The 20,241-nt window shown below is 44.8% G+C and overlaps 1 protein-coding gene across 4 annotated transcripts in view; it reads left to right on the top strand.

Annotated features, from left to right (window-relative positions):
• Positions 1 to 20,241, top strand: part of RHBDD1 (rhomboid domain containing 1) — a 117,707-nt gene that overhangs the window by 81,631 nt on the left and 15,835 nt on the right. Inside the window, exon 7 of one of the 4 annotated variants that reach the window (XM_035006989.1) lies at positions 7,158 to 8,219. The exons of 2 other annotated variants lie outside the window; for them this stretch is intronic. In XM_035006989.1, the coding sequence (XP_034862880.1) occupies positions 7,158 to 7,174 (17 nt within the window). In that variant the 3' untranslated portion in view covers positions 7,175 to 8,219. Of the gene's footprint in view, positions 1 to 198; positions 1,759 to 7,157; positions 8,220 to 20,241 lie in introns of those variants that run through there. One more of the 4 variants, XM_035006988.1, reaches the window with a different exon arrangement.

Here is a 20,241-nt window from a genome sequence, read left to right as displayed (position 1 = left end):
ATTTCTCAAGAATAAGATTATGGTGACTTTTATTTTCTTGTTTTGGCTTAACTCCATTTTCTAAAATTTCTGCAAAATCATGTGGAACCTTTAGAAGGAGAAACATTATTATATGAATAATAATTCATTATTAAAATGAATCTATGCATTGCTAAAAATATTCAGTATTAGCCATGCCTTCTCTGATGTTCTCTCCAGGCCCCATTCTGTTGAAGGCATCAGGTTGCTGCAGAAAAATTCAGACACCTCTATGTCATGCATTCATGCTCCCAACCTCTGCGGGCTCCTGATGGGCAGTCAGAGTGATGGGGGAGACTGAGAAGAGCCCAGTGAGATCCTGTCTCCCCTTTTCCTTTTTGCTTATCTCTTTTCCTTCTCCTCTCTATTCTGAACCTTCCAAGCTAAAGTTATCCATACCCTGCAGACAAGAAGGCCTGCTGCTCCTGTCATCAGTAGCTAGCTCCCCTGCCTACTGTAGTGATTTCCTTCTTAAGGTCCCAGGACACACTGGATTCCTAGTTTGTGGCTGCTTTAGCACACAGGTTAGGAACCATGGCACCAGGCAGTTCCATTTTACCTGACAGTATGTATATGAAATGTAAAGTTTCGTACATTTTATGGAGAGTGGTCCTTTCCTATCTGTTCCGCTTCATCTGAGTGAAAGGTTGTGTGGTAGTTGGAACGCAGAGGTTTGGGTCACCAGGGAGAGGAGAAGTATGGCGTGCTTTCTGTGGAAGAGCATTTTTGGGGGCGCCTGGGTGGCTCAGTTGGTTAAGCGACTGCCTTCGGCTCAGGTCATGATCCTGGAGTCCCGGGATCGAGTCCCGCATCGGGCTCCCTGCTCGGCGGGGGGTCTGCTTCCCCCTCTGCCCTCTTCCCTCTCATGCTCTCTGTCTCTCATTCTCTCTCTCTCTCAAATAAATAAATAAAAATCTTAAAAAAAAAAAAAGAGCATTTTTGTATTGCAAAATACAGTTTTGTGTTACCAGAAAACAGTATGGGCTGACTCTTGAATCACTGCATTTAGAATTCTTTACAAATCAACCTAAACCACCCAAAGCCCAGTAGTTTTTAATTTTCAGCTCAGTGAGACTAAAAAGAAACAGTTTGCTTTTGGCTACAGTGATGCTGAAAGAAAACAAAATGCAGCTAGTCCTTCGACATTAAGGGAGATAAAGTGTTTAATAAGTGTCTTCTAGAAGAAGTGACATCTGTATAGAACACCTGCTGTCTTCATTACAACTTTAAATAAGCTGCGTCTCTGGGGGTTCGCAGGGCCCTTCTTTTGGCACACGCTGCGGTGACAAAGATAAATTCTAAACCCCCAGTAATTTGCTGTTGTGTAGAGGATGCTTTTTGGTGAGACAGTTGGGGGTGCAGAGGGGACTAAGCCCCTGACTTAGATAACTCAGGCCAGCAAGGCCCATTTTGAGCATAATTTTGACACGATGACGGTTGTCAAGTTACAACATTTCCTAGCCCTTGGTAGCCCTGATGATTTGCTAATTATCATGTTAATGTTTTCCGTATCACAGAAACATGTAGACCATTCTTCTTGGTATGTGGGCATCTGTTCAGTGGAATTCTGGATTTCTTTGTATGCTGTGAGGAAGGGACCTGAGGTGTGCCTACACTGATGGCGTGTTTCTGCTCTGATTTTACTCATTATGGTCCCCTGCATATAGGGACAGGTGGGTGGATGTGAAAGAGCTTCACGGGAGAGCCTTTCTCCGGAGGAGATTACATTTTGGCAGATTACAATCGAACCAAAAATGATTTCCATCAGCAAAGGTTGTGAAAAACCATGTGGCCCCGGAAAAATAGCATTTAACCAGCAATGTGGTTCATCTTATTAGCCCGAGGAGAAAATAACTCCCCACCAAATTCTACTCGATTATAGATAAGATTGTTTAAAGCCCAAATCAAAAACATCTGCTGTTTTTTTAGCTGCATGAAACTAAAGCTTTGTCCCCCAAAGCAGCAGCTGTTTGTACAGATGCTGTGTACCCTGTGTCTCTTAGACCTTGACACCGTGCGAGGGGGACATCTTCAGAGTTAATGAGCAATTAGGACATTCTTTCCTGTCAATTACCTGGCCGAATAATGAGATCAAATGAGCGCTGTCCTTAAAATCACCCAGACTTGTATTTTCTAAAAAGCATGCCTTGCTCTGCTCTTTGCAGTTCCATGAACAGAGAAACAACTCCTTAACGTGAAAATAACTTAAAAATTGCACCTACAGCAAACAGAAGACAGAGTCATACAGAGAGGATGCCATTCACTCAAGACTCAGAATTCAGGGATCTTCCTCCGGAGTAGTGACGTCATAACATCTGCCGTCACCTTACGTGTCATAAAGTTCAGCAGATGGAACACGTGGGTAGTGAGCATCCTTTCTCATATGAATGGCTGTATCGTATCTAAGTTGGGGGTGATCTGGGTTATGGACCCTAAGTTTCAATTAGTGGGTTCCAGACCATGGCCCATCTAAGGATTATGGTTGTTCCCCTGAAAGTGATGAGTCGTGAAGGGTTTGAACCAAGAGGGGAACAGAGAAAATGGATGAAGACCCCGAGCTGAGAGGATGGCCCATTGGAAAAACCAAGTTGTCTGGGCCTGCAAGATATTTTTCACGTGGAGCCCCCAAGTGGCGAGCTAGGTGGGAATCCACTTGTGAAAGGTCCTGTACGTGGTGTTTAAGGGTTTTGTAGCTGGCCCTGGGGATGGTGGAAGCCAGGGAGAGTTTTAAGTAGGGGAGCAATAAGAGCAAATACGGATTTGAAGGTCACTGTGCTGTGTGTGAGGATCGGGTTGCAGGGGGAGAGATGGAGTTTAAGTGAGTCCTGGCATACCAGGCACCATTGTAAGTGACCTGCATCTGTGTGTATACGTGCGTGTGCGTGTGCACGTGTTGATCCAACAACAATGAGGTGAGTTTTACTATTTACCGATTCCAGAGAAGACGAAACCAAACGGATGCTGACTGAGGTCACACAACTAGTAGGCGGTAGATGTGAGCCCAAACAGTCTTGGCTCCAGAGTCTCTGGACTCAGTCACTGTTACTTTCCCTCTCGTACTGTATTGGTAGGGTTGTCATCACCATATTTTAATTAATAATAATAGTACTAGTATTCTATGAAATGCTACTAGTACTTTACTAGCTTAGTGAATTCTTTTTTTGTATTCATACTCATTCCTATTGGAATGAAATTTTAGAAATTTTAGTGAATTAGAGCTGTGTAAATTATTCATCAAAAAGTTTCAGATTAAGTTTTCCAAAGAGAGGTTAATGTATGTCTTCTTGGCCCACTTTAAGCTTTGTATGGGAATGTGTGTGGCAGATTTCATGGTTGAGTCTTTTCAGGGCCTGCAGTGGATACATGTGAGAGTCCAGGGGATATGAAATCCCAAAATGTTTTCCAACCCACAGGTAACATCAGCTAACTGTAGATGGAATCTCCCAATTCAGTGGAAAGACAGGAAAGGCAATATTAAGAATAAAGGAGAGTGGACTTTTCTGAAAGATACAGCTCACCGTCAGCAAGGAGAACTGAATATATTCCTAACTGTGGTGACCTCACTTGGTTTCTGAAAACAGAATAACCATTGTTGTCCCGTGTGTTTCCGTAAGTGAATGGTGACCGTGGGTGCATCCAAGGATTGTAATTCAAGAAAGACCAAACATACAGTTGACTAGTATTTAAGTAACTAGAGGAGATGGTTTAGAGATTTTGGTGGTGCTTAGCTGCCCTTCTGTTAGAATCACATTGGGACCTTTTTAAAATTACGAGTCGGGATCCACAGCTGGTGGGGTTGGCCTGAGGGAGTGTGCACAGAGATTCTTTGTAATCTTGCCCAGTCTTCAGGTGGAGAGATCCTTGAAGACCAAGGTGAGAGGTTCCCATTAATCTCTGCATCGCTCCTTAAGGAGCTCTAACAGAAGGCAGTGAGCGCTTTCGTTTTTTTAAGTTGGAGGTACAGATAATACCACCCATTTCAATAGTACCTAGATTTCTAAATTCTTTATATATACTTTTTAGAATGTATGGAAAACGCATATTGTGCCACATAGGGGCGAGATAACTCCCCTTGTTCCCCCAAAATGAAGATGAAGACCACATTTCCTGCCTTCAGAGAACTTGGTCAAGAGGGAGAAAGAGGAAGGGTGTATGGAGGGAGGGAAGTACTAAGGCATCAGCAAAAATAGCTCTTATTTAGGTGAAACCATTGTTAGTAAAAGAGAAGAGGGAAGGCTGGTTGGGAATGTTTAGGGATGTGAAGGATGGAAGAAAGGGTGGTACATGGTTTCTTGACATGTCTCCATGACAAAAAAAAACGAAAAAACAAAACAAAAAAACAAATATTAAGCCCGTCTTATATCACATACCAATTCTTATTGGAAATCTTGCAATTAAGAAATTATAACATGTTTGGTTTTTGTTTATTTTATTCTCCAGACTTAAATATTACTGAACAATGCAGTGGATTTTAGTGATTATTGCTCGTAGTCCTTCTTTGTATTATTATTTTGCCTTTTAACATGTTTCTTCTTAGAGGAATGAAATTTACAGGCCTTTTCATGGTTAGGGAAGTTGCAGTTCACGAGATCACCAATTAGAGATGATTCTAACCTGACGGGTCTGCTGTGCCATTTAAAGAGTTCAGCTAACACTCCCAGCAACTGCAGAACTGTTCGTCTGTGGGCCCCGTGGCAGTGGTTTGGCCTTATGAGAATCACCCAGAGTTCTTGTTAACATAGTGCTTCCTGGGATTCTAAGTCTGTAAGTGCGTTAGGAATGGCCTGGTCCTAACCACCTTGGCAATGTGTACCCTGGGGAAAAAGGTTGTTATTGGCTAGAGCTTCATGGCTTATCTATCCTGGGGCTTGTCCTGGAATCCACATCATTACACTCCCCTCTTAGAGCTGTTTCTACTCTATCATGCAAGTTCATTTTTAAGCATAATGTGCAATCAAAAAAAAAAAAAAGAGTTCTTTGATGTGCAATAATGCACATTCTAACCATTACTAAAGATTCTCCACTACCTTAGAGGATTGTCAGGAGGATCCTTTGGTGCCTGTTTTGCTTCGAAAGCAATTAGTGAGCAACTAGAGTAGAGGTGGGAAGATATATCCTTAAAATAAGTTTTAACAGGTTCCAGTGGTTAGTGTGGATCAGCTTCCTTTTTAATATCTTTAGGAACTTCTGTGGATTTTCTGTTATCTTGCATTTAACAAATAACCTTGTGAAATGATCCAGAACATTCTCCAACTAGATGTTCTCTTCATATAGTATTTTGATGCTATAAACTTTTGACCCGATTGGTTTTAAGGTATTGCACGATGTTTAGACAAGATTAGGTGTCAAACTTACCACATTTTATTAGTTGTCTAGTTTTATATGTTTTATTTATTTATTTTTTTAGTTTTATATGTTTTATACAGAAATAGATTTTCAATTGAAATCAATTGTAGTACCGACATCTTGCGATATTCGGAAATAGAAAACCTTTGGACTAGGAGAGATCTTAGCAGATAGATGCCCTCTTCAGTCATTTCTGGACCACTCCCTGCAGCACTGGTGAGATAGGCCATCTTACACTGTCAGAAATAGGAGTCCCTGGAAGGACCTTGTCAAATAAAACACAGAATGATTCGCCTTTTGTGGGCTGGTGCCAAGTTGGTACTTAAGGGAATTAAAAGTGAAACGATTAACTGACCCTAATTTAACATTTTATGGCATTTTATGGTAGTTATCAGGTAAAGTTTAGCCAACCAGCCAGAACAAGCTTTTGCCTATCAAGAATTGGATTACTATTTTTTTAAAGATTTTATTTATTTGCCAGAGAGAGAGAGAGAGGTTGAGAGAGAGAGAGAGCACAAGCAGTGGGGAGGGGCAGAGGGAGGGGGAGGGTTAGAGAGGGAGAAGCAGACTTCCCACTAATCAGGGAGCCTGATGTGGGTGGGGCTCGATCCCAGGACCCTGGGACCATGACCTGAGCCGAAAGCAGATGCTTAACCGCCAGAGCCACCCAGGCGCCCCTGATTACTATTTTTTATATGTAAAGGGAAAAAGGAAAAAGGAAGCAGAAAGAGCTTAGTGTCTGTATACCCCTCAGTCTGTGGTGAAGCTCTTTGCAGCCTTACTTTCCCACCTCAACACAGTCTGGGTCTGGGCTTTGCAGTCAGTCAGGCCCCCAGTTGGAATCCCAGCTGTCCCTCCTTCACCAATGAGCAGGGTCATTAAGGGATTTATGGAGATTTGGTGGCTAGGGAGTTAAGCCGTGCTCAAGGCCCGTGGTGGTGGCTGCCACCTGAGACATGGATGAAGGACACACGGCACAGAAGGCACTCACTCTAGCACCTCTTCTTGCCACTTCGCTTTCCTTTCTTCTTTGCCACATGTTTTCTCTCTCCACTTATCTTAGATCACTTACCGAAACCTTTCTTTTGGCATCCATTTCGATTTCCGAGATTTCTCCCAAAAGGTAATAATGGTAATGAACACTTAAGGCACTAACATTTAGCAAGCCTCTTACAGACCACGCAGAGCATGTACATTACATGCTTTTTTTTTTTTTTTTCCGTTTACTATTCACGAGAACTTCCAAGACAGGCACAGTTGAGGCTCAGAAATTAAATGTAATAGAGTCAAGGTATGAATCGAGACCTGTCTGACTCCAGAGCTCTTCATCACTGTGCAGGTCACTCTACAGATCTCCTTCCAGGAGTCTTCACTTCTGTCTCTGCCCCCATCCCGGATGGCGAGTGTTATGAAAACAGTAAGAGCTAGTACATGCTTCACCTGGGTGCTGCTCGAAGCCCCTTGCGTGTATGGCCTCATTAGAAGCTCACCACAACTCTGGACAAGCTTGGGCTCTAGTCCCATTTTTCAGGTGAGAAAACCAAGGCACAGAGAGGCTAAGTAACTTGTCTGCTTACCCGGGGTCACACAGAGTTAAAAGTGGTGTTCCAACTCTGGTTCTTTGTCCCCCAGCTGTCTTTCCCCTCTGTCTCAAGCAGTTCTTAAAACTTATTTTACAGTAGGTCTGACAACTCAGAGAAGAGACAGGAGCTCCCTCCTGCCTACCTTAACCATCCTGGCTATGCTTTCCAGTTTTCAGTAACGTGCACATTCTTTCCTTATCCTTGCCACAGTCCTTCCAAAGGAGTGATGTATCAGCTATTTCATCTAGAGGCTACACGGAGACTAATGCCTAAGCAAAGAAGAACAAACAGCAAATTCGTTAACTAGGAACCTACTTACAGTCCATTCCCAAGGCTCATTGTGTAGCCGGTGCCTCCACATCATTTAGAGCTGCTAATAAATGAAAGTCTTTGCATCTTTCCAAGTGTCTTGATATTTACAAGCCTCGTATTTTACCATAGGAAGCAGCCTCAACAAGCATATTCATGTGTTGACAGTTCTAATTAATATAAGTAATTAGTCCTGACAGTGGAACCGTGAAAAGAAGACCCATTCATAAATTTGCTAATTATGTTACTCTGCTCAGACTTTAATCGTGGCCTGGTCTTTCATCATTTCTATATATGGGCAAAAGGCTGTCTTACTAAATTCTTCCAACTTTCACATTTACTTCTGGTAAAGGAATTTTGTCAAGATGAATTTATCATTAGAACTTAACTCTCCAGCACGCGGGAAGTAAACGAGAGGATGGGAAAGCAAGGCAAGGAAGGAGGGAGAAGTCAAGTGCATCCATAGGCTTTCTTACTATCTAAACCTTGTGCCTTTTTGTGTACTTGTTTTGATGCCTTTTCCAAAAACTAAGTTGGTTTTGTTTAGGCCATTGGGATGTTTCTGGGACAGAAAATTTGAAGATAGTTACCTTGATCCCATAGTTGAGCCCTCTTCTGTCTGTTGTAAATGGCCTGCATTTTCAAGGAGCTTTGCTCTGGAGCAGGCTGTCTTTAGCAGTATTGACCTTTTGGGCTGGATAGTCCCTTGTTGAGGTGGCAGGGGGCTGTCCTGTGCATCATAGAATATTGAGTAGTACATGGTCCCACCCACTGGATGGAGTGCACCTGCCCGCCTAGTTGTGACAGCCAAAAATATCTCCAGACCTTGTCGACAGTCTCCTGGGGGGCACAGTCACCCCTAGTTGAGAACCACTGCAGTAGAGAGAAGCTTTAAAAAAGAAATCAGGTAGAAGTTGTATTTAGGACACTTGCCTAGAAAGATTTATTTATTTATTTTAGAGAGCACAAGCAGGAGGGGCAGAGGGAGAGAATCCCAAGCAGACTCCACACTGAGCACAGAGCCCAACGTGGGGCTCAATCCCAGGACGTGAGAGTTGAAACCAAGAGTTGGACGCTCAACCAGCTGTACCACCCAGGCGTTCTTCTCCCAAGGCTTCAGTTTCTGTTTGCATGCCAGCAACTTCCAAATTTATCCCCTCAGACCAGAGGAAGCTCTTTTTGAGCTTCTGAAATTACATATAACACACTCAAGGACATTCCAAATGCAGCACGTACAAAACCAAATTCATAATACCTTTCTACCTCCGTGACTTATTCCTCATCAAGTGTTGTCAGTAACCAGGTCCTGTTGGTGCTAATTCAAAACATGGCTCACGTTCTTCCAGTTCTTCCCACATGCACTAGTCTGAGCCAGTGCTGTCTGCCCAGAAGGTAGGTGAAGATAGAGAGGTAAAAAAGCCAGATCACGTAGGGCCTTTTAGGCCAGTCTAAGCACTTTAGTTTTCCTGACATGAGACCATGAGAGGGTTTTGAGCAGCAGAGTAACATAATTTAACTTTTTTAAAGGATCACCTGGGCTGCTGTGTTGACAATGGTCTGTAGAGCAGCGTAGTGGGTTGAGTGGTGACTCCCAAAAGACCCCATCAGAATGTGACCGTATCTTAAGTGTCTTTGCAGATGTAACTAAGGTAACGATCTCAAGATGGTGGACCCTAAACCCAATGGCAGATCAGTCCAAGCAAGCGGGGACCACAGCTCCCATCAGACAGCTGCCCTGGAGGAGATGCAAAGAGGTCAGCTTCTGGGTACATTTTGAAGGTGGTGCAGAAGGATTTTTTGACAGAATAGTTGTGATGGTAAGAAAGGAGAGAGAGGGGACTGAGGTTTTGGCTCAGGGCACTGGAAAGTTGGAATTTCCATTAACCTGAACATGCAGAGAGAACAGATCTGTGGGGAAAAAACAGAGTTCAGTCTTGGGCCTGGAGAGAGTGAGAGGCTTATGAGAGCTACACGCAGGGATGGTGAGGAGGTGGTTTGTAAGAGGCCAGATGATAGGTGTGGTCTGGAAATATGTTTGCAAGTCCTCAGCATGGCATAAATGGTATTTAAACTCATAAAACTGGATGGAATCTCCAAAGAGGTGAGTGTAAATAGAGAAGACGATCGAGGACCGAGTGCCTGCGCTCCGACATGAAGTTTGTAGAGAAAAGAAGGTACCAGCAAAGGAGAGTGAGAAGAAGGAGCCAGCAATGTGGGGAGAAAATGGAGAAGAAGAGAGGGTGGCTCCTTGAAGATAAATCCAGGAGGAAGGAGCGCTCAGCTGTGCCAGATGGCCCTCGTAGTCCTTGTGGGATGACAGCTGAGAAATGGGCCCTGGATTCAGGAAGGCCAAGGTCAGCAAGGGCCTTGACAAGAGCTCCTTAGGAAATGAACAGTGGCTGGTGCTATAGATTCTGCTTTTGTCTCTTGTTCCATCGGAGTTAGAACAGGGGTCCTGTGCTTTTAAAGGCTCGAGTTTCTTAACCCCCACCTCTATCCCCGATAACTAATGAAAAGGAACCTGATACCTGACATCAGTTGCATTACTGCCACTGGATCCCCCAGCCTTAGCTGGTGTTCAATAAGGAAACCCCTGATGTTACTCCTCCTGGAGCTACAGGAATGGTCCATGTGAGAAGAAGCTTCATCACAAAGCGGTTTTTGCCTTTGACTTGGACCATCTGGCCTTGTGCTTTTCATTGTAAGGTTAATACATGCAATTGGTCTTTTCTCTGCCTACAGTACCTGACTATATATGGAAAGGGTCTTCTAGGGGGCTTGTCAGTAACTGAGAGCAGCACTGTCCAACAGGACTTCCTGCAGTGATGGACATGGTCTGTGTCCTCGGTGTCCAGTCGATTAGCCACTAGCTACTTGTGCTGAGCCCTGGGAATGTACAGCAGTTCTCCCTTATCCTTGTACATTCCGTACATTCCAAGGCCCCCCATGGGCGTCTGGGACCGCAGATACTACTGAACCCTGCATAAACGACGTTTTTTCCTATACATACATACCTATGATAAAGTTTAATTTAGAAATTAGGCTCAGTACGAGATGAACAACAATAGTAAAATAGAATGATTGTGACAATAGACTATAATAAGAAACTAAGTGAATGTGGTCTCTGTCTCTCTCAAAATACCTTGTACTCACCCTTCTTGTGATGATGTGAGCTGATAAGATGACTACGGGATGAGGTGAAGTGAAGGGAATGACGTAGCCTTGGGCTGCTGTTGATCTCGTGATGATACATGGTTCACAGCGGAAAGCAAAACCACGGACTACTACTGTAGTCAATACAGCTGAGAAACTGAATTTTTAGTTTACTTCATTTGAATTCACTTAAGTGTAAATAGCCATGTGTGGCTAGTGGCCACTGGACTAGTGCAGATCTAGAGCACGGTTTCTCAAAACGCGTCCTAGGGAACCCGTTAGAAATACAAATTCTGGGACACCACCCCAGACCTGCTGAATGCCCCACTAAGCAGAATGCCCCATCCGCAGAGTTCCTGAATTAGCAGGGCTGGGATGGGGGTCTGAGAATTTGCTTTGCTGACAAGTTCCCAGATGATGCTCTGATGCTGGTCTGGAAATCACCTTGAGGCCGTGATCTAGAAGATGGATCACCTGTTTATGAGGTCCCCAGATCCCCCAAAACGAATCCCATGAATGCCACATAACTAATATTTGAAGTCAGGACATCCCAAATGTACCCTCTGCACTCCCTGAAAATCTTTCTAGCTGTTTTCTCATGAGCTAGTAACAACGAGTTTCTGGCTCACAGAAGGGCTCCTGAGTATTTGTTGAATTAATAAAGAGATGTATATCCTTAGCCTGGGTAAAGTGTCTGAAGTTGAGATCCCTTATTCCTGCCTGCCTGTGACTTCCTGTATGGGGTCGCTTGTTGGCATTCATGATAACCTGCTAGTCTGTTTCCACTTCTGTGATCCATAATTCCGCAACTTGTTTTAGGAGAAGCCATTGTCGGTATAATTTTTTACTGTGTATTTTGATAAATTTTAATTGCTATAATGCTAAGAAGGCAATTTTTGATAAGCATCGTATGGCCCCTGCAGGGGGCTCATTTGGAAACGTGTCTTTTTTTGTTGTCACATCGACAGGGTAGAAGGAGAAAGGTTGTAATCATCGTTCAGTGCCGCAGGCCCAGGAATGTTAACTGTCCTGCGTGCAGAGGATTGTCCTGTCCGGCAAGGAGAAACCAGTAACCGGTTTGTAGGTGACAGAAATCTCCCCTTGGTGAAATCACCTGTAAGGCTGTGACCCTCCTTTGCTTGTCCTTCCCCGTGAGCATCTTGTCATCAGGTTTACTTGTTTCACAGGAGGAGGAGGCACTCTCTTCTGCTCTTGCATTACATAATTTAATTCTTCCGTGAATATTTATTCATACTTAAGGCTAAGTACTGTGTGGCTTACAGAGAGGCCCGAGACCTGGGCCTGCCTGCAAAGAACTTACAGTACTAGCAATGAGCTAGAGAAATGGCTTAAGAATTATATAAATGACAGGAACATCATTTAGAGGGAGAAACAACCAGTGGGAGACACGTATTAGGAGATTCATTGCAAGGAATTGGCTTATGCACTGGAGGGCGCTGAACAGGGTAGTCTGAAATATATAGGGCATGCCTGCAGGGCGGGCAGGCCGAAGCTGCCATCCACAAGTGGGATTTCTTCTTTTTCAAGGAAACCTGAGCTCTGGTCTTAGGGCCGTTCTGGATTATGCCCACCCAGGTTATCTAGAATAATCTCCCTTAAAGTCACCTGGTTATGGACTTTAATCATATCTATTGAATACCTTCACAACGGCACCCCAGTTGGGGTTTGATGGGGTAACTACAGACCACAGCTGAGCCCTGTTGACACATTAAAAAATAGACCATCACACTTAGAGGCTGAGTGTTCAAGGATCCTATCTTGACAGGTGTGGCATTTGTTCCAGTCCTTAAAGAGTGGAGATTCTAGGACTCAGGGATAAAGGGAGGAGGCATTCTAGAGAGCACCACTATTAAATATTAATAAAAATGAACAGGGGCGCCTGGGTGGCTCTGTCCATTGAGCGCCTGACTCTGTGGCTCAGGTCATGGTCTCAGGGTCGTGGGATCGAGCCCCACATCGGGCTCCACACCCATCGTGGAGCCTGCTCGAGATTCTCTCTCTCCCTCCCTCTGCCCTTCCCCACCCCCCGCACCCTCTCCCTTTCTCTCTCTTTCTAAAAAAATAAAAATAAAAATGGACAATAAAAGATACCAAGACAGGAATGTACAATTGGTGTTGCTACATTGGCTAGTAGGTGCTCTAGGACCTTCCTGTGAACCTGATCTCCGTTTGCTCACTTAAGGGTCGAATGCTCATCATGACTGTCCCCTAGGATGGAATGAGATGATACTTGAAGGTACATTTTGGAATCAGTAAACACTACGGATGCTAAGGTAGTTTATAGTGATGATGGAGTATTTGCATGTGAAGTTCGGTTAAAAAAAAAATGTCTGAGCAGGTAAAACAGTGCCTGATTATTGTGGACTTTGCCTAAAATTTGCAGCTTTAACTCAGGGGGAAGAAAGGTATTCTCAAAAGTTTGTTCTAAATGGACTGAAAGGAAATAAAAACATTTCTGTGTACGTAGCTGCACCTCATTGTCGAAAAGACACAGACGCCATTTGCTCTGGGCCTAAGACGACTCAACATTTTTTTTTACAGAAGCGGACCTCTGTTTTTGACACGATATTGGGGATGAAGAAGAGTCATTTATTATAAACTTATTAAATACTTTGCCTAAATAGGGAAAAAGAATTAAACCATTTCCAAGAAAGTTGTTCCAAGTTTCTTAGGTAATGGCTGATGGAGCCAATTGACTCAGTCACCAGAGAGAATTCCAGAAAGGGATGCTCCAGTGAGTGCAGTTTGACACGCTGCTTTTTTTTCTCCTTTTTCCAGAGCTGTGCTCTGCAAACCAAGCTAATTTTGCCAAGCAAGTCCCCCCCCCCCCATTGTTCAAGCCATATACATTTTGAAGGAAATTTAATCCATATGTTCCCGAGTCACTTATGCCTAAGTCATTAAAATGTTATTTTGTAAATGTGATTTCATGTTTGAAGTCGTAGTAAAGAATTTTTAGGAGATCTTCCCTCTTCATCGCGCTAAATTTTTCTTGGTTTGTTTTCTTGTTTTACTTAAACACACTGCCCCTCATCTTAACACACCCTGTGGTGAGCCACAAAGGGAGTCATGAAGCCAGAAGGAGGGTCTAGTCTAACACGTCTGAAGCCACCAGTTTTCTCTTCACACGAGTTGATAAATGTTGTCATTTATCCTTCAGTGTTTTCTGTTGTGTCCTGGGCTGCTTTTAACCTGGTCGTATCCCACCCCTGCTCTCTCCCATGCTGCTCCCCGAACGGGTGCCCACGAAAAAGAAGAGGGAAAAGAAGAAAGGAAAATAATAGAGCCAGACTGCCTCCTAGGGTCTGCTTCTCCGCTGTGCCACGTGATCATTTCTTCCCAAAATGGAGTTCATTTTCCCCTTTTACCTACTAGCATTGCCAGCTGGGAGGATTTAGGTGTTTCATAAAATGTCTACAAAAGAGAGAAGTAAAATTGAATTCAGGAGCAGCCTATGGCTTTTCATTCTTAGGGCAAGTAAATAGTGGTGCCTGCTTAGGGCTGAAGCTAATTGGTTTCATGTTTTTTCCAAAAAGTTTGTTTTTTTTTTTCAACCTCTGTCTCTTTGGAGTCCCGTGATACGGACCAAGATCTGTCTGTGCATGAAGCATCCTGGTTTATGTGTGTCTATCCATCGTGAACATCTTTTTAGGGTTAGTAGAGATGTGTCCATCCTGAGACCCAGTCCTTCAGAGGCAGCAGGTGCAGCGTCAAACATAGTAAGAGACATTTACCACCCAGGGGTCCCCAGATTTCAGGGGGTAACAATTTGACTTCTCATCAGTTTGAACTTGTGAAATACTTCCCCGTCTTGTTTGTTTGTTTGTTTGTTTGTTTTTATTTCGGTCCTCAAAACTGCCATGAAGGCTGTGGTTTCTGGGTCGGTTGTTTTTTCATAAGGGAATTAAGGTTCAGAGAAGTTACTTTCTCAGCTCTTTCACAAGGGGATGGTGGCTGTTGGTGTGTGCCTAAGACCCCACTCGACTATGAGCTCCGTGAGAGCAGAGATGTCTGTCCATCATGTGGGGATGTTTGAAGACTTTGTGGGCTTTTATTTTTGGAAGTCCTACCTTATAGCATGTCAAACATATTAAAACATATGACTGTGGGACTTTTTTTAATCCGAAGGTGACTCTTCATCTTTCTTCAAAGCTCTAGGATCTGGTAGCGAGTGACCTATTGAACATGGTGGAAAGCTAGAGAGAGAGAGCTCCTTTCTTATGAAAGAAAGAAATACAAAGGGACTAAATGAGGAGGGGTGAGGCTAGGATTATCTAAAAAGCCATCCTTTTCTTACTCAGACCTGATTTCACCCTAGAAAAGGGGTCCATGATTATGTGGATGGACAGTGGGAGTACTTGCTCCTCACAAACCTCTTTGGAGGCCACCAGAGTATACATGAACTAAACTCAAAAGCCTGCAAAGCTGGTGGATGGGCTGAGTTTCTGGATTAAGGCAGAAATGGTGCAACTTGCCCTCCATCCATGAAAATTCTTTGGGATTCTGTCATTCAGCAAATACTCATTGGCCACTTGCACTAGCAACACCACAGTGACCAGGACAGACTTGTCCAGAGGGTCTGTCTCTCCACACTGGATCAAGCTCTTGCTCCTCAGGGTACCTTTTTTGAAGTATATTTGACATGTCTTGCTTTTTTATTGCTCATTTTTTGCACATGCACAAGTGACCTTGTGTATTCCTGAATCCTTCTGTATATAAGCGAAAGCTAGAATGGGGAAGGAAGCCTATCGCATAAAAATTGGGCGTGTAAAAGTTCAGTTTCTCCACTGCTAAATTAGTCTTCTGTATTTCTTTTCAAATCTCTTAGTAGACCTGGCCTGCAGAATAAGAAGATGCAGAGCCCTTCTTGAGTTTATACTGGGCCTTCTGGCACTGCCCTTCCTCATGGCGGTTCCTCCCTGAACTCCAACCCAGAGACTCTTGTTCACTTTCAGTATTTCCTTTCTGCATGCATGTATATACCTATATGGTTCTTAAGTGACCTTTTCCTAAACTCATTGAGGGCATTTAATTTGTGGCAGGAATCCCAAAGCATATTCTCACCAGAGAAAGAACGAGATTTGCCTGCCATCAATTTAAGGATAAGTGGGTACCTGAGGGGAGACGTCTGGCCTCTTTGTCTAAGGAAATTGGGAAGGTGGTATTTTCATATTCCCTTTTCTACTCTGCTTCCTCATATTATTTGCAATAGCATACCCAAAACTATCCCCATTGGAAGACTGGTATTTATTTATTTAGAGTAAAACTCCATGGCCTTGGGTGTATTTCCCAAGCAATTCCTAGATGTCACCTCTCCTATTGACTCTTTCGTCCCTGCCCAGTCCCCTTCAGCAAGAACTTCTCTAATATGTTATATTCGAGTTGTTCTCTTTTTAGAGAAGATGGTAAATTAGACCACGAGGAAACAAGCCTGCAAGTTCTAGAGATCATCGTTCTCGAAAATGTCTTTCATGACTGTCACCATTATTGTCTTAAGGAGTGAAAACCAAATTAGAAGAATGTAGAGCTCCTTCATTCATGGACAAAATTGCCACTGATTGTATCCCCCTCCAGAATTTCTGTGAGCCTTAGAACATCTCTACCGTCAACAGAGCCTTTGGTCCTAAAATCATAATCCTGACCATTGACCCTCCTAGCTGCTCCCTCTTGAGAGTCCCATCTTTGTTCAGGTACTAGATTGGCCGCCGGGCATGTGCTGGACTTGTGGGTTTGCGGGGTGTGTGGTGGGGCTGCCTCACAGCCTTGCCACACTTTGGCATCCTTACCCAGGAGCCTACACCTTGACGAGTGACCAGAGTCAAAGATTCCTTTTACACGGCACTGGGTGTAACAATTTGAATAAATAGTTAGGATTCCGACTGTCATGTTTGCCCAGCACTCAAAAGTTCTGAACATACTTTGCTGTCAAATATAGGTCTGAAGTTTGGTTTGAAATTAGCTGCGCTGTTTGCTCGCTATTGAACCAGGTGGGAGGAGCAGTTCGTTGAGGAACACAGAACTCTTTGATGGGAGGTTCACTGCCCACCAACTGCATGTTTGAGTATTTGTGGCCTGACATCAAAGAGAAGTTCTAACAGAGTCGGGTTATGTGTTATGTGAGCAAGGCCAGCAATGCCCTGTGGCCGGCTGAGCCATCAGAATGACCCCTTTTGCTGGAAACCTGGTTGCAGCACATATATTGTTTGAGTGCTGACTCGGAGGCATGTCTGTAGTCCGTAAGAATGAGGAGGGCGAGGTTCTAGTTCCAGAGTTATGCAGTTTAGCTGAGGGAGCTGGGAAAGTTTCTTAGCTTTTGTGAACTCTGTTTCAGGATCTGTAAGACAAGGGGGTGTCTAGGTGGCCTCGTTAGCTTTAGAAATTCTCTATACGTTTAATACTGGTTTTCATGCACTTTAGGTCTCATGGATGTGAACATATGTACTCATTTAAACCATATAGCCGTATTCATCTTAGGTTAAATGGGCTCCTCAAGAGAAGAAACTGTACCTTATTCGTCCTTAATCTAGAATGGTGCCTGACCCCCAGTTGGTGTTTTCAGTTAATGTTGGTCATATAAATTAAGGAAAGAGGGGAGAGGCAAGTTGCTAAAATTTCAGACTGCCTCAGAAACTTTGGTAGAATTAGAAATTACGAGCGCTAAACCAAAATAAAGGAGGTTAGGGGGATGAAAATGAGAAAACTAGCTGTGTTCTCTCTTGGCTGTCACTGGCTGGTAAGGCACACTCCTTCTGTCCATCACTGCGAGAGGGTCACGTCACATGATGCACGTTCAGTCCTTCACTCTGCACCGGACGCCTGGAAGACACACAGCAGAATGTCAGCTCTCATCGTAGGAAGAAGGCAGTGAGTTTTCTCGTTAGCTAAAGATTATCAAACGAGGTGGGTCACCACTCAAAAGAACTGAAATGTGAGAGCACGTTTCCTTCCCACCAAATTTTACTAGACTTAACATTTGGCTCACAGGATCTTTTCAGGGTCAGTCCCCAGAAGGGCAGGTCTCTGGGCACTGCGGTGAGGGTGGAACTCAAATGTGGTTCAGCTGAGCCAGGACCTGACCCCGTGGTGTTGTGTGAGCGTTGCCTTTTTCGAGTCCCGATGATCCAGGTGGAGACTTCTGTCTGGTCTCTTGTTCATTAATGAAGATGTTCAGAAGAGACATGTGGCCATTTGATTCTTCTAGTTGGTTGAAAAATAAATTACGAGTTTACCCTGGAAGTGATTTGCAAAGGCTACCCGTTAGTGACTGGTACCCCTCACTGAGGGCAGTGTGGTGGTGACCCATCTGGAGCCAAGGGTGTTGTCCTGTAATTGGAGCTTGCTCCTGTAAGGTGCCTGGCCTCACACGTAGGTGACCAGGTGCCTTCTTTACCATTTCAGGCCATGTATCTCTTCTAGGCTGTGTTCCCACGGCACACATGAGGCCTGGGCCCACATATGGACCAGCAGCAGCGCTGGCTGCCCCAGCTCATTCAGTGCCGTGACCCCGCGGAGGGCGTGGGGAGAGTCGGGTCTCCCGGTGGTGCTAAGAAAATTGTGTTTTTAAAGCTTCCAGTACGTTCCTTCCCTTTAGTCAGCAGTTCCATTTCTAACATTTGAGCTTTCAGACCTGAGCTCATGTGGGGTCTCCCAAGGTTTAACGTGGTGCCCGGAGGATAAAGGAGCATAAAGAGAGACTCTTTCTGACAGGACTGTGTCGGACACCTGTGGAGTAGATGCCCTTGAGGCCCTCCCTCAGGAACAGTTTGCTTGCCTTCCTCAGAGTGGTCAGCCCCTCGAGGAAGGGCCCTTCCTCCTGGAGCGAGCCAGTTCTCAGTTTTCCTGACATGTTCTCATTTCCCCTGGAGCCCTCAGAAGCCAGGCCAGTCCCACCTAGATAACAGAAACTGTTGGTTAGTCTCTCTCTCTCTTTTTTTTAAGAATTTACTTACTTATTTAAGAGAGAGAGAGAGAATGTGAGCATGAGTGGGGGGAGGGGCAGAAGGAGAGGGACAAGCAGACTCCCCACTGAGTGGAAAACCCAACATGGGGCTCAGTCCCAGGACCCTGAGATCATGACCTTGAGCCGAAGGCAGACACTTAACCACCTGAGCCACCTAGGCTCTTGATGAAAGGGGGTGGTTTGGGAAGTCTGCTTGGATGCAAAGACACTGTCCAGTGTTGTCTAGTGCAGAAGGGCATGGAAATGGGTATATTTCTACACAAACAAGGAACCCTTGAAAATCTGTTAGTCTTGGAATTTTCAATGACAATCTAAACATAGTCTTAGATACTGCTTTTTACGGGCACATTAGAAGTTGTGGTGATGCTTATAGAAACTACATATGATTTAGGGAATAGTTGAAAAGAGATGTTACACATAAGCCAAGTTTCGCCATTGCTGACGGGAAGCGAGAGCTGAAAACGTCCCCCTGTGGGCTCTGCTGAGCGTGTCCGGCTGCAGGAGTCAGCTGACTGAACCCGGGGCGCTGTGTTCCGTCTCTAGGTCTGAGCAACGGAGAAAATACGAGAGCAGTCACACTAGTGGGCTCGGTTTAAAATAGTCAACCTTTCCATCTCCACTGGCATGGCCGACCTGCCTGGTTACAAGTCTCAGTTTTTTGTTTGGAGACTAAACGCAGTGTGGATTGGAACAAGGATGAAACCTCCCAAGTCTTTGGCACGAGGGATGCTGTGAAGGTGTGACAGGACTGGCCGCTGTCCCTTCAGGGCCAGCCCAAACATAGCTTGCAGGCAGGGCCTTTGGGGGCAGCTGGTACCCTCCACTCATCCTGGATCTTTGACATTAACCCCCCCACCCTCCATCCAGAAACACCATTAGACAAGAGAAACGAGGATGCCAAGTCACCGACTTCCTAACTCCAGCCACTGTGGCGAACAGCGACAGTGATGATTTGTTGTGAATTGCTAAGATGTGTGAGCCCGACCCACACCCACCCCACCCTCACCCCTACCCCCTCCACTTCTCTGATCATGGCATCCTCACTGATGCAGAATGTGCTCAGGCTGAGTGCCACCTCCACTTAAGCTCTTCTAGAACATTCTTCTCCCTGAAAGGAAGTGAAAAGAAACAGTCTGAATTCATAGATCAGGTTACTATATCACTTTGGGGGGAGGGGGGCGGTGAGAAAAGAGGATCAGGAGTAGTCGCCTGGTACTTAGGGGTTGCTTTGGTACAGGAACTGCAGGTCCGGAACTCCAAGCAGCCTGCGGTGGGGTGGCTGGAGCGTGGACTTCTGGCCTGGGGCAGGCGGGCAGTGGCGATAAGCCTCATTGCCCCCAGTGCTGTTCTTGTGATTTTGATTCCACCCGGCAGTATTGCATATATAAAACTTGCAGCTTCATTCATCCTGCCCCTCCCCCCCTTAAAGAGGCATGTAAGAGGCCCCAAACCAGTAGGGCCCTGGCGAGAGGCCTCACATTTGGTACAAGACGCAGGTTCCGACAAACTGCACTCGGAAAACAAGCGGCTGCTCTCCTGAGGCCCCCATCCTTGGGGAAAAGCGACTTTTGTGGGCATTTGGGTCCATGCCTTTGTTTTCAAAATGAGGCACTGAGGCCCAGTGAGGCGAAGGGACTGTCACGAGAATTTGTGTCTCTGGTTTCTCAGTTTGGACTTATGTCTGCCCTTCGGTTTTTGCTCCTTCCGTTTCATTTTGCATTCAGTAGAGCCTTGCCTTTAGGACTGCCTCCTCTTTTTCTCTGTAAACATTCATATGAAGTATATTTGCTTTGCTTTTCAGCCTTGTCTGCCCTCCGTGTGTCCAAAATAGCCAGCTGGAATTCATGAGAA

The sequence above is a fragment of the Mirounga leonina genome, unplaced genomic scaffold (assembly GCF_011800145.1).
Source record: "Mirounga leonina isolate KUSES-001 unplaced genomic scaffold, KU_Mleo_1.0 Mir_151, whole genome shotgun sequence".
NCBI classification, from domain to species: Eukaryota; Metazoa; Chordata; class Mammalia; order Carnivora; family Phocidae; genus Mirounga; species Mirounga leonina.
The sequence above is the reverse complement of the archived record's forward strand: the minus strand, read 5'-3'. Positions and strand labels throughout refer to the sequence as shown.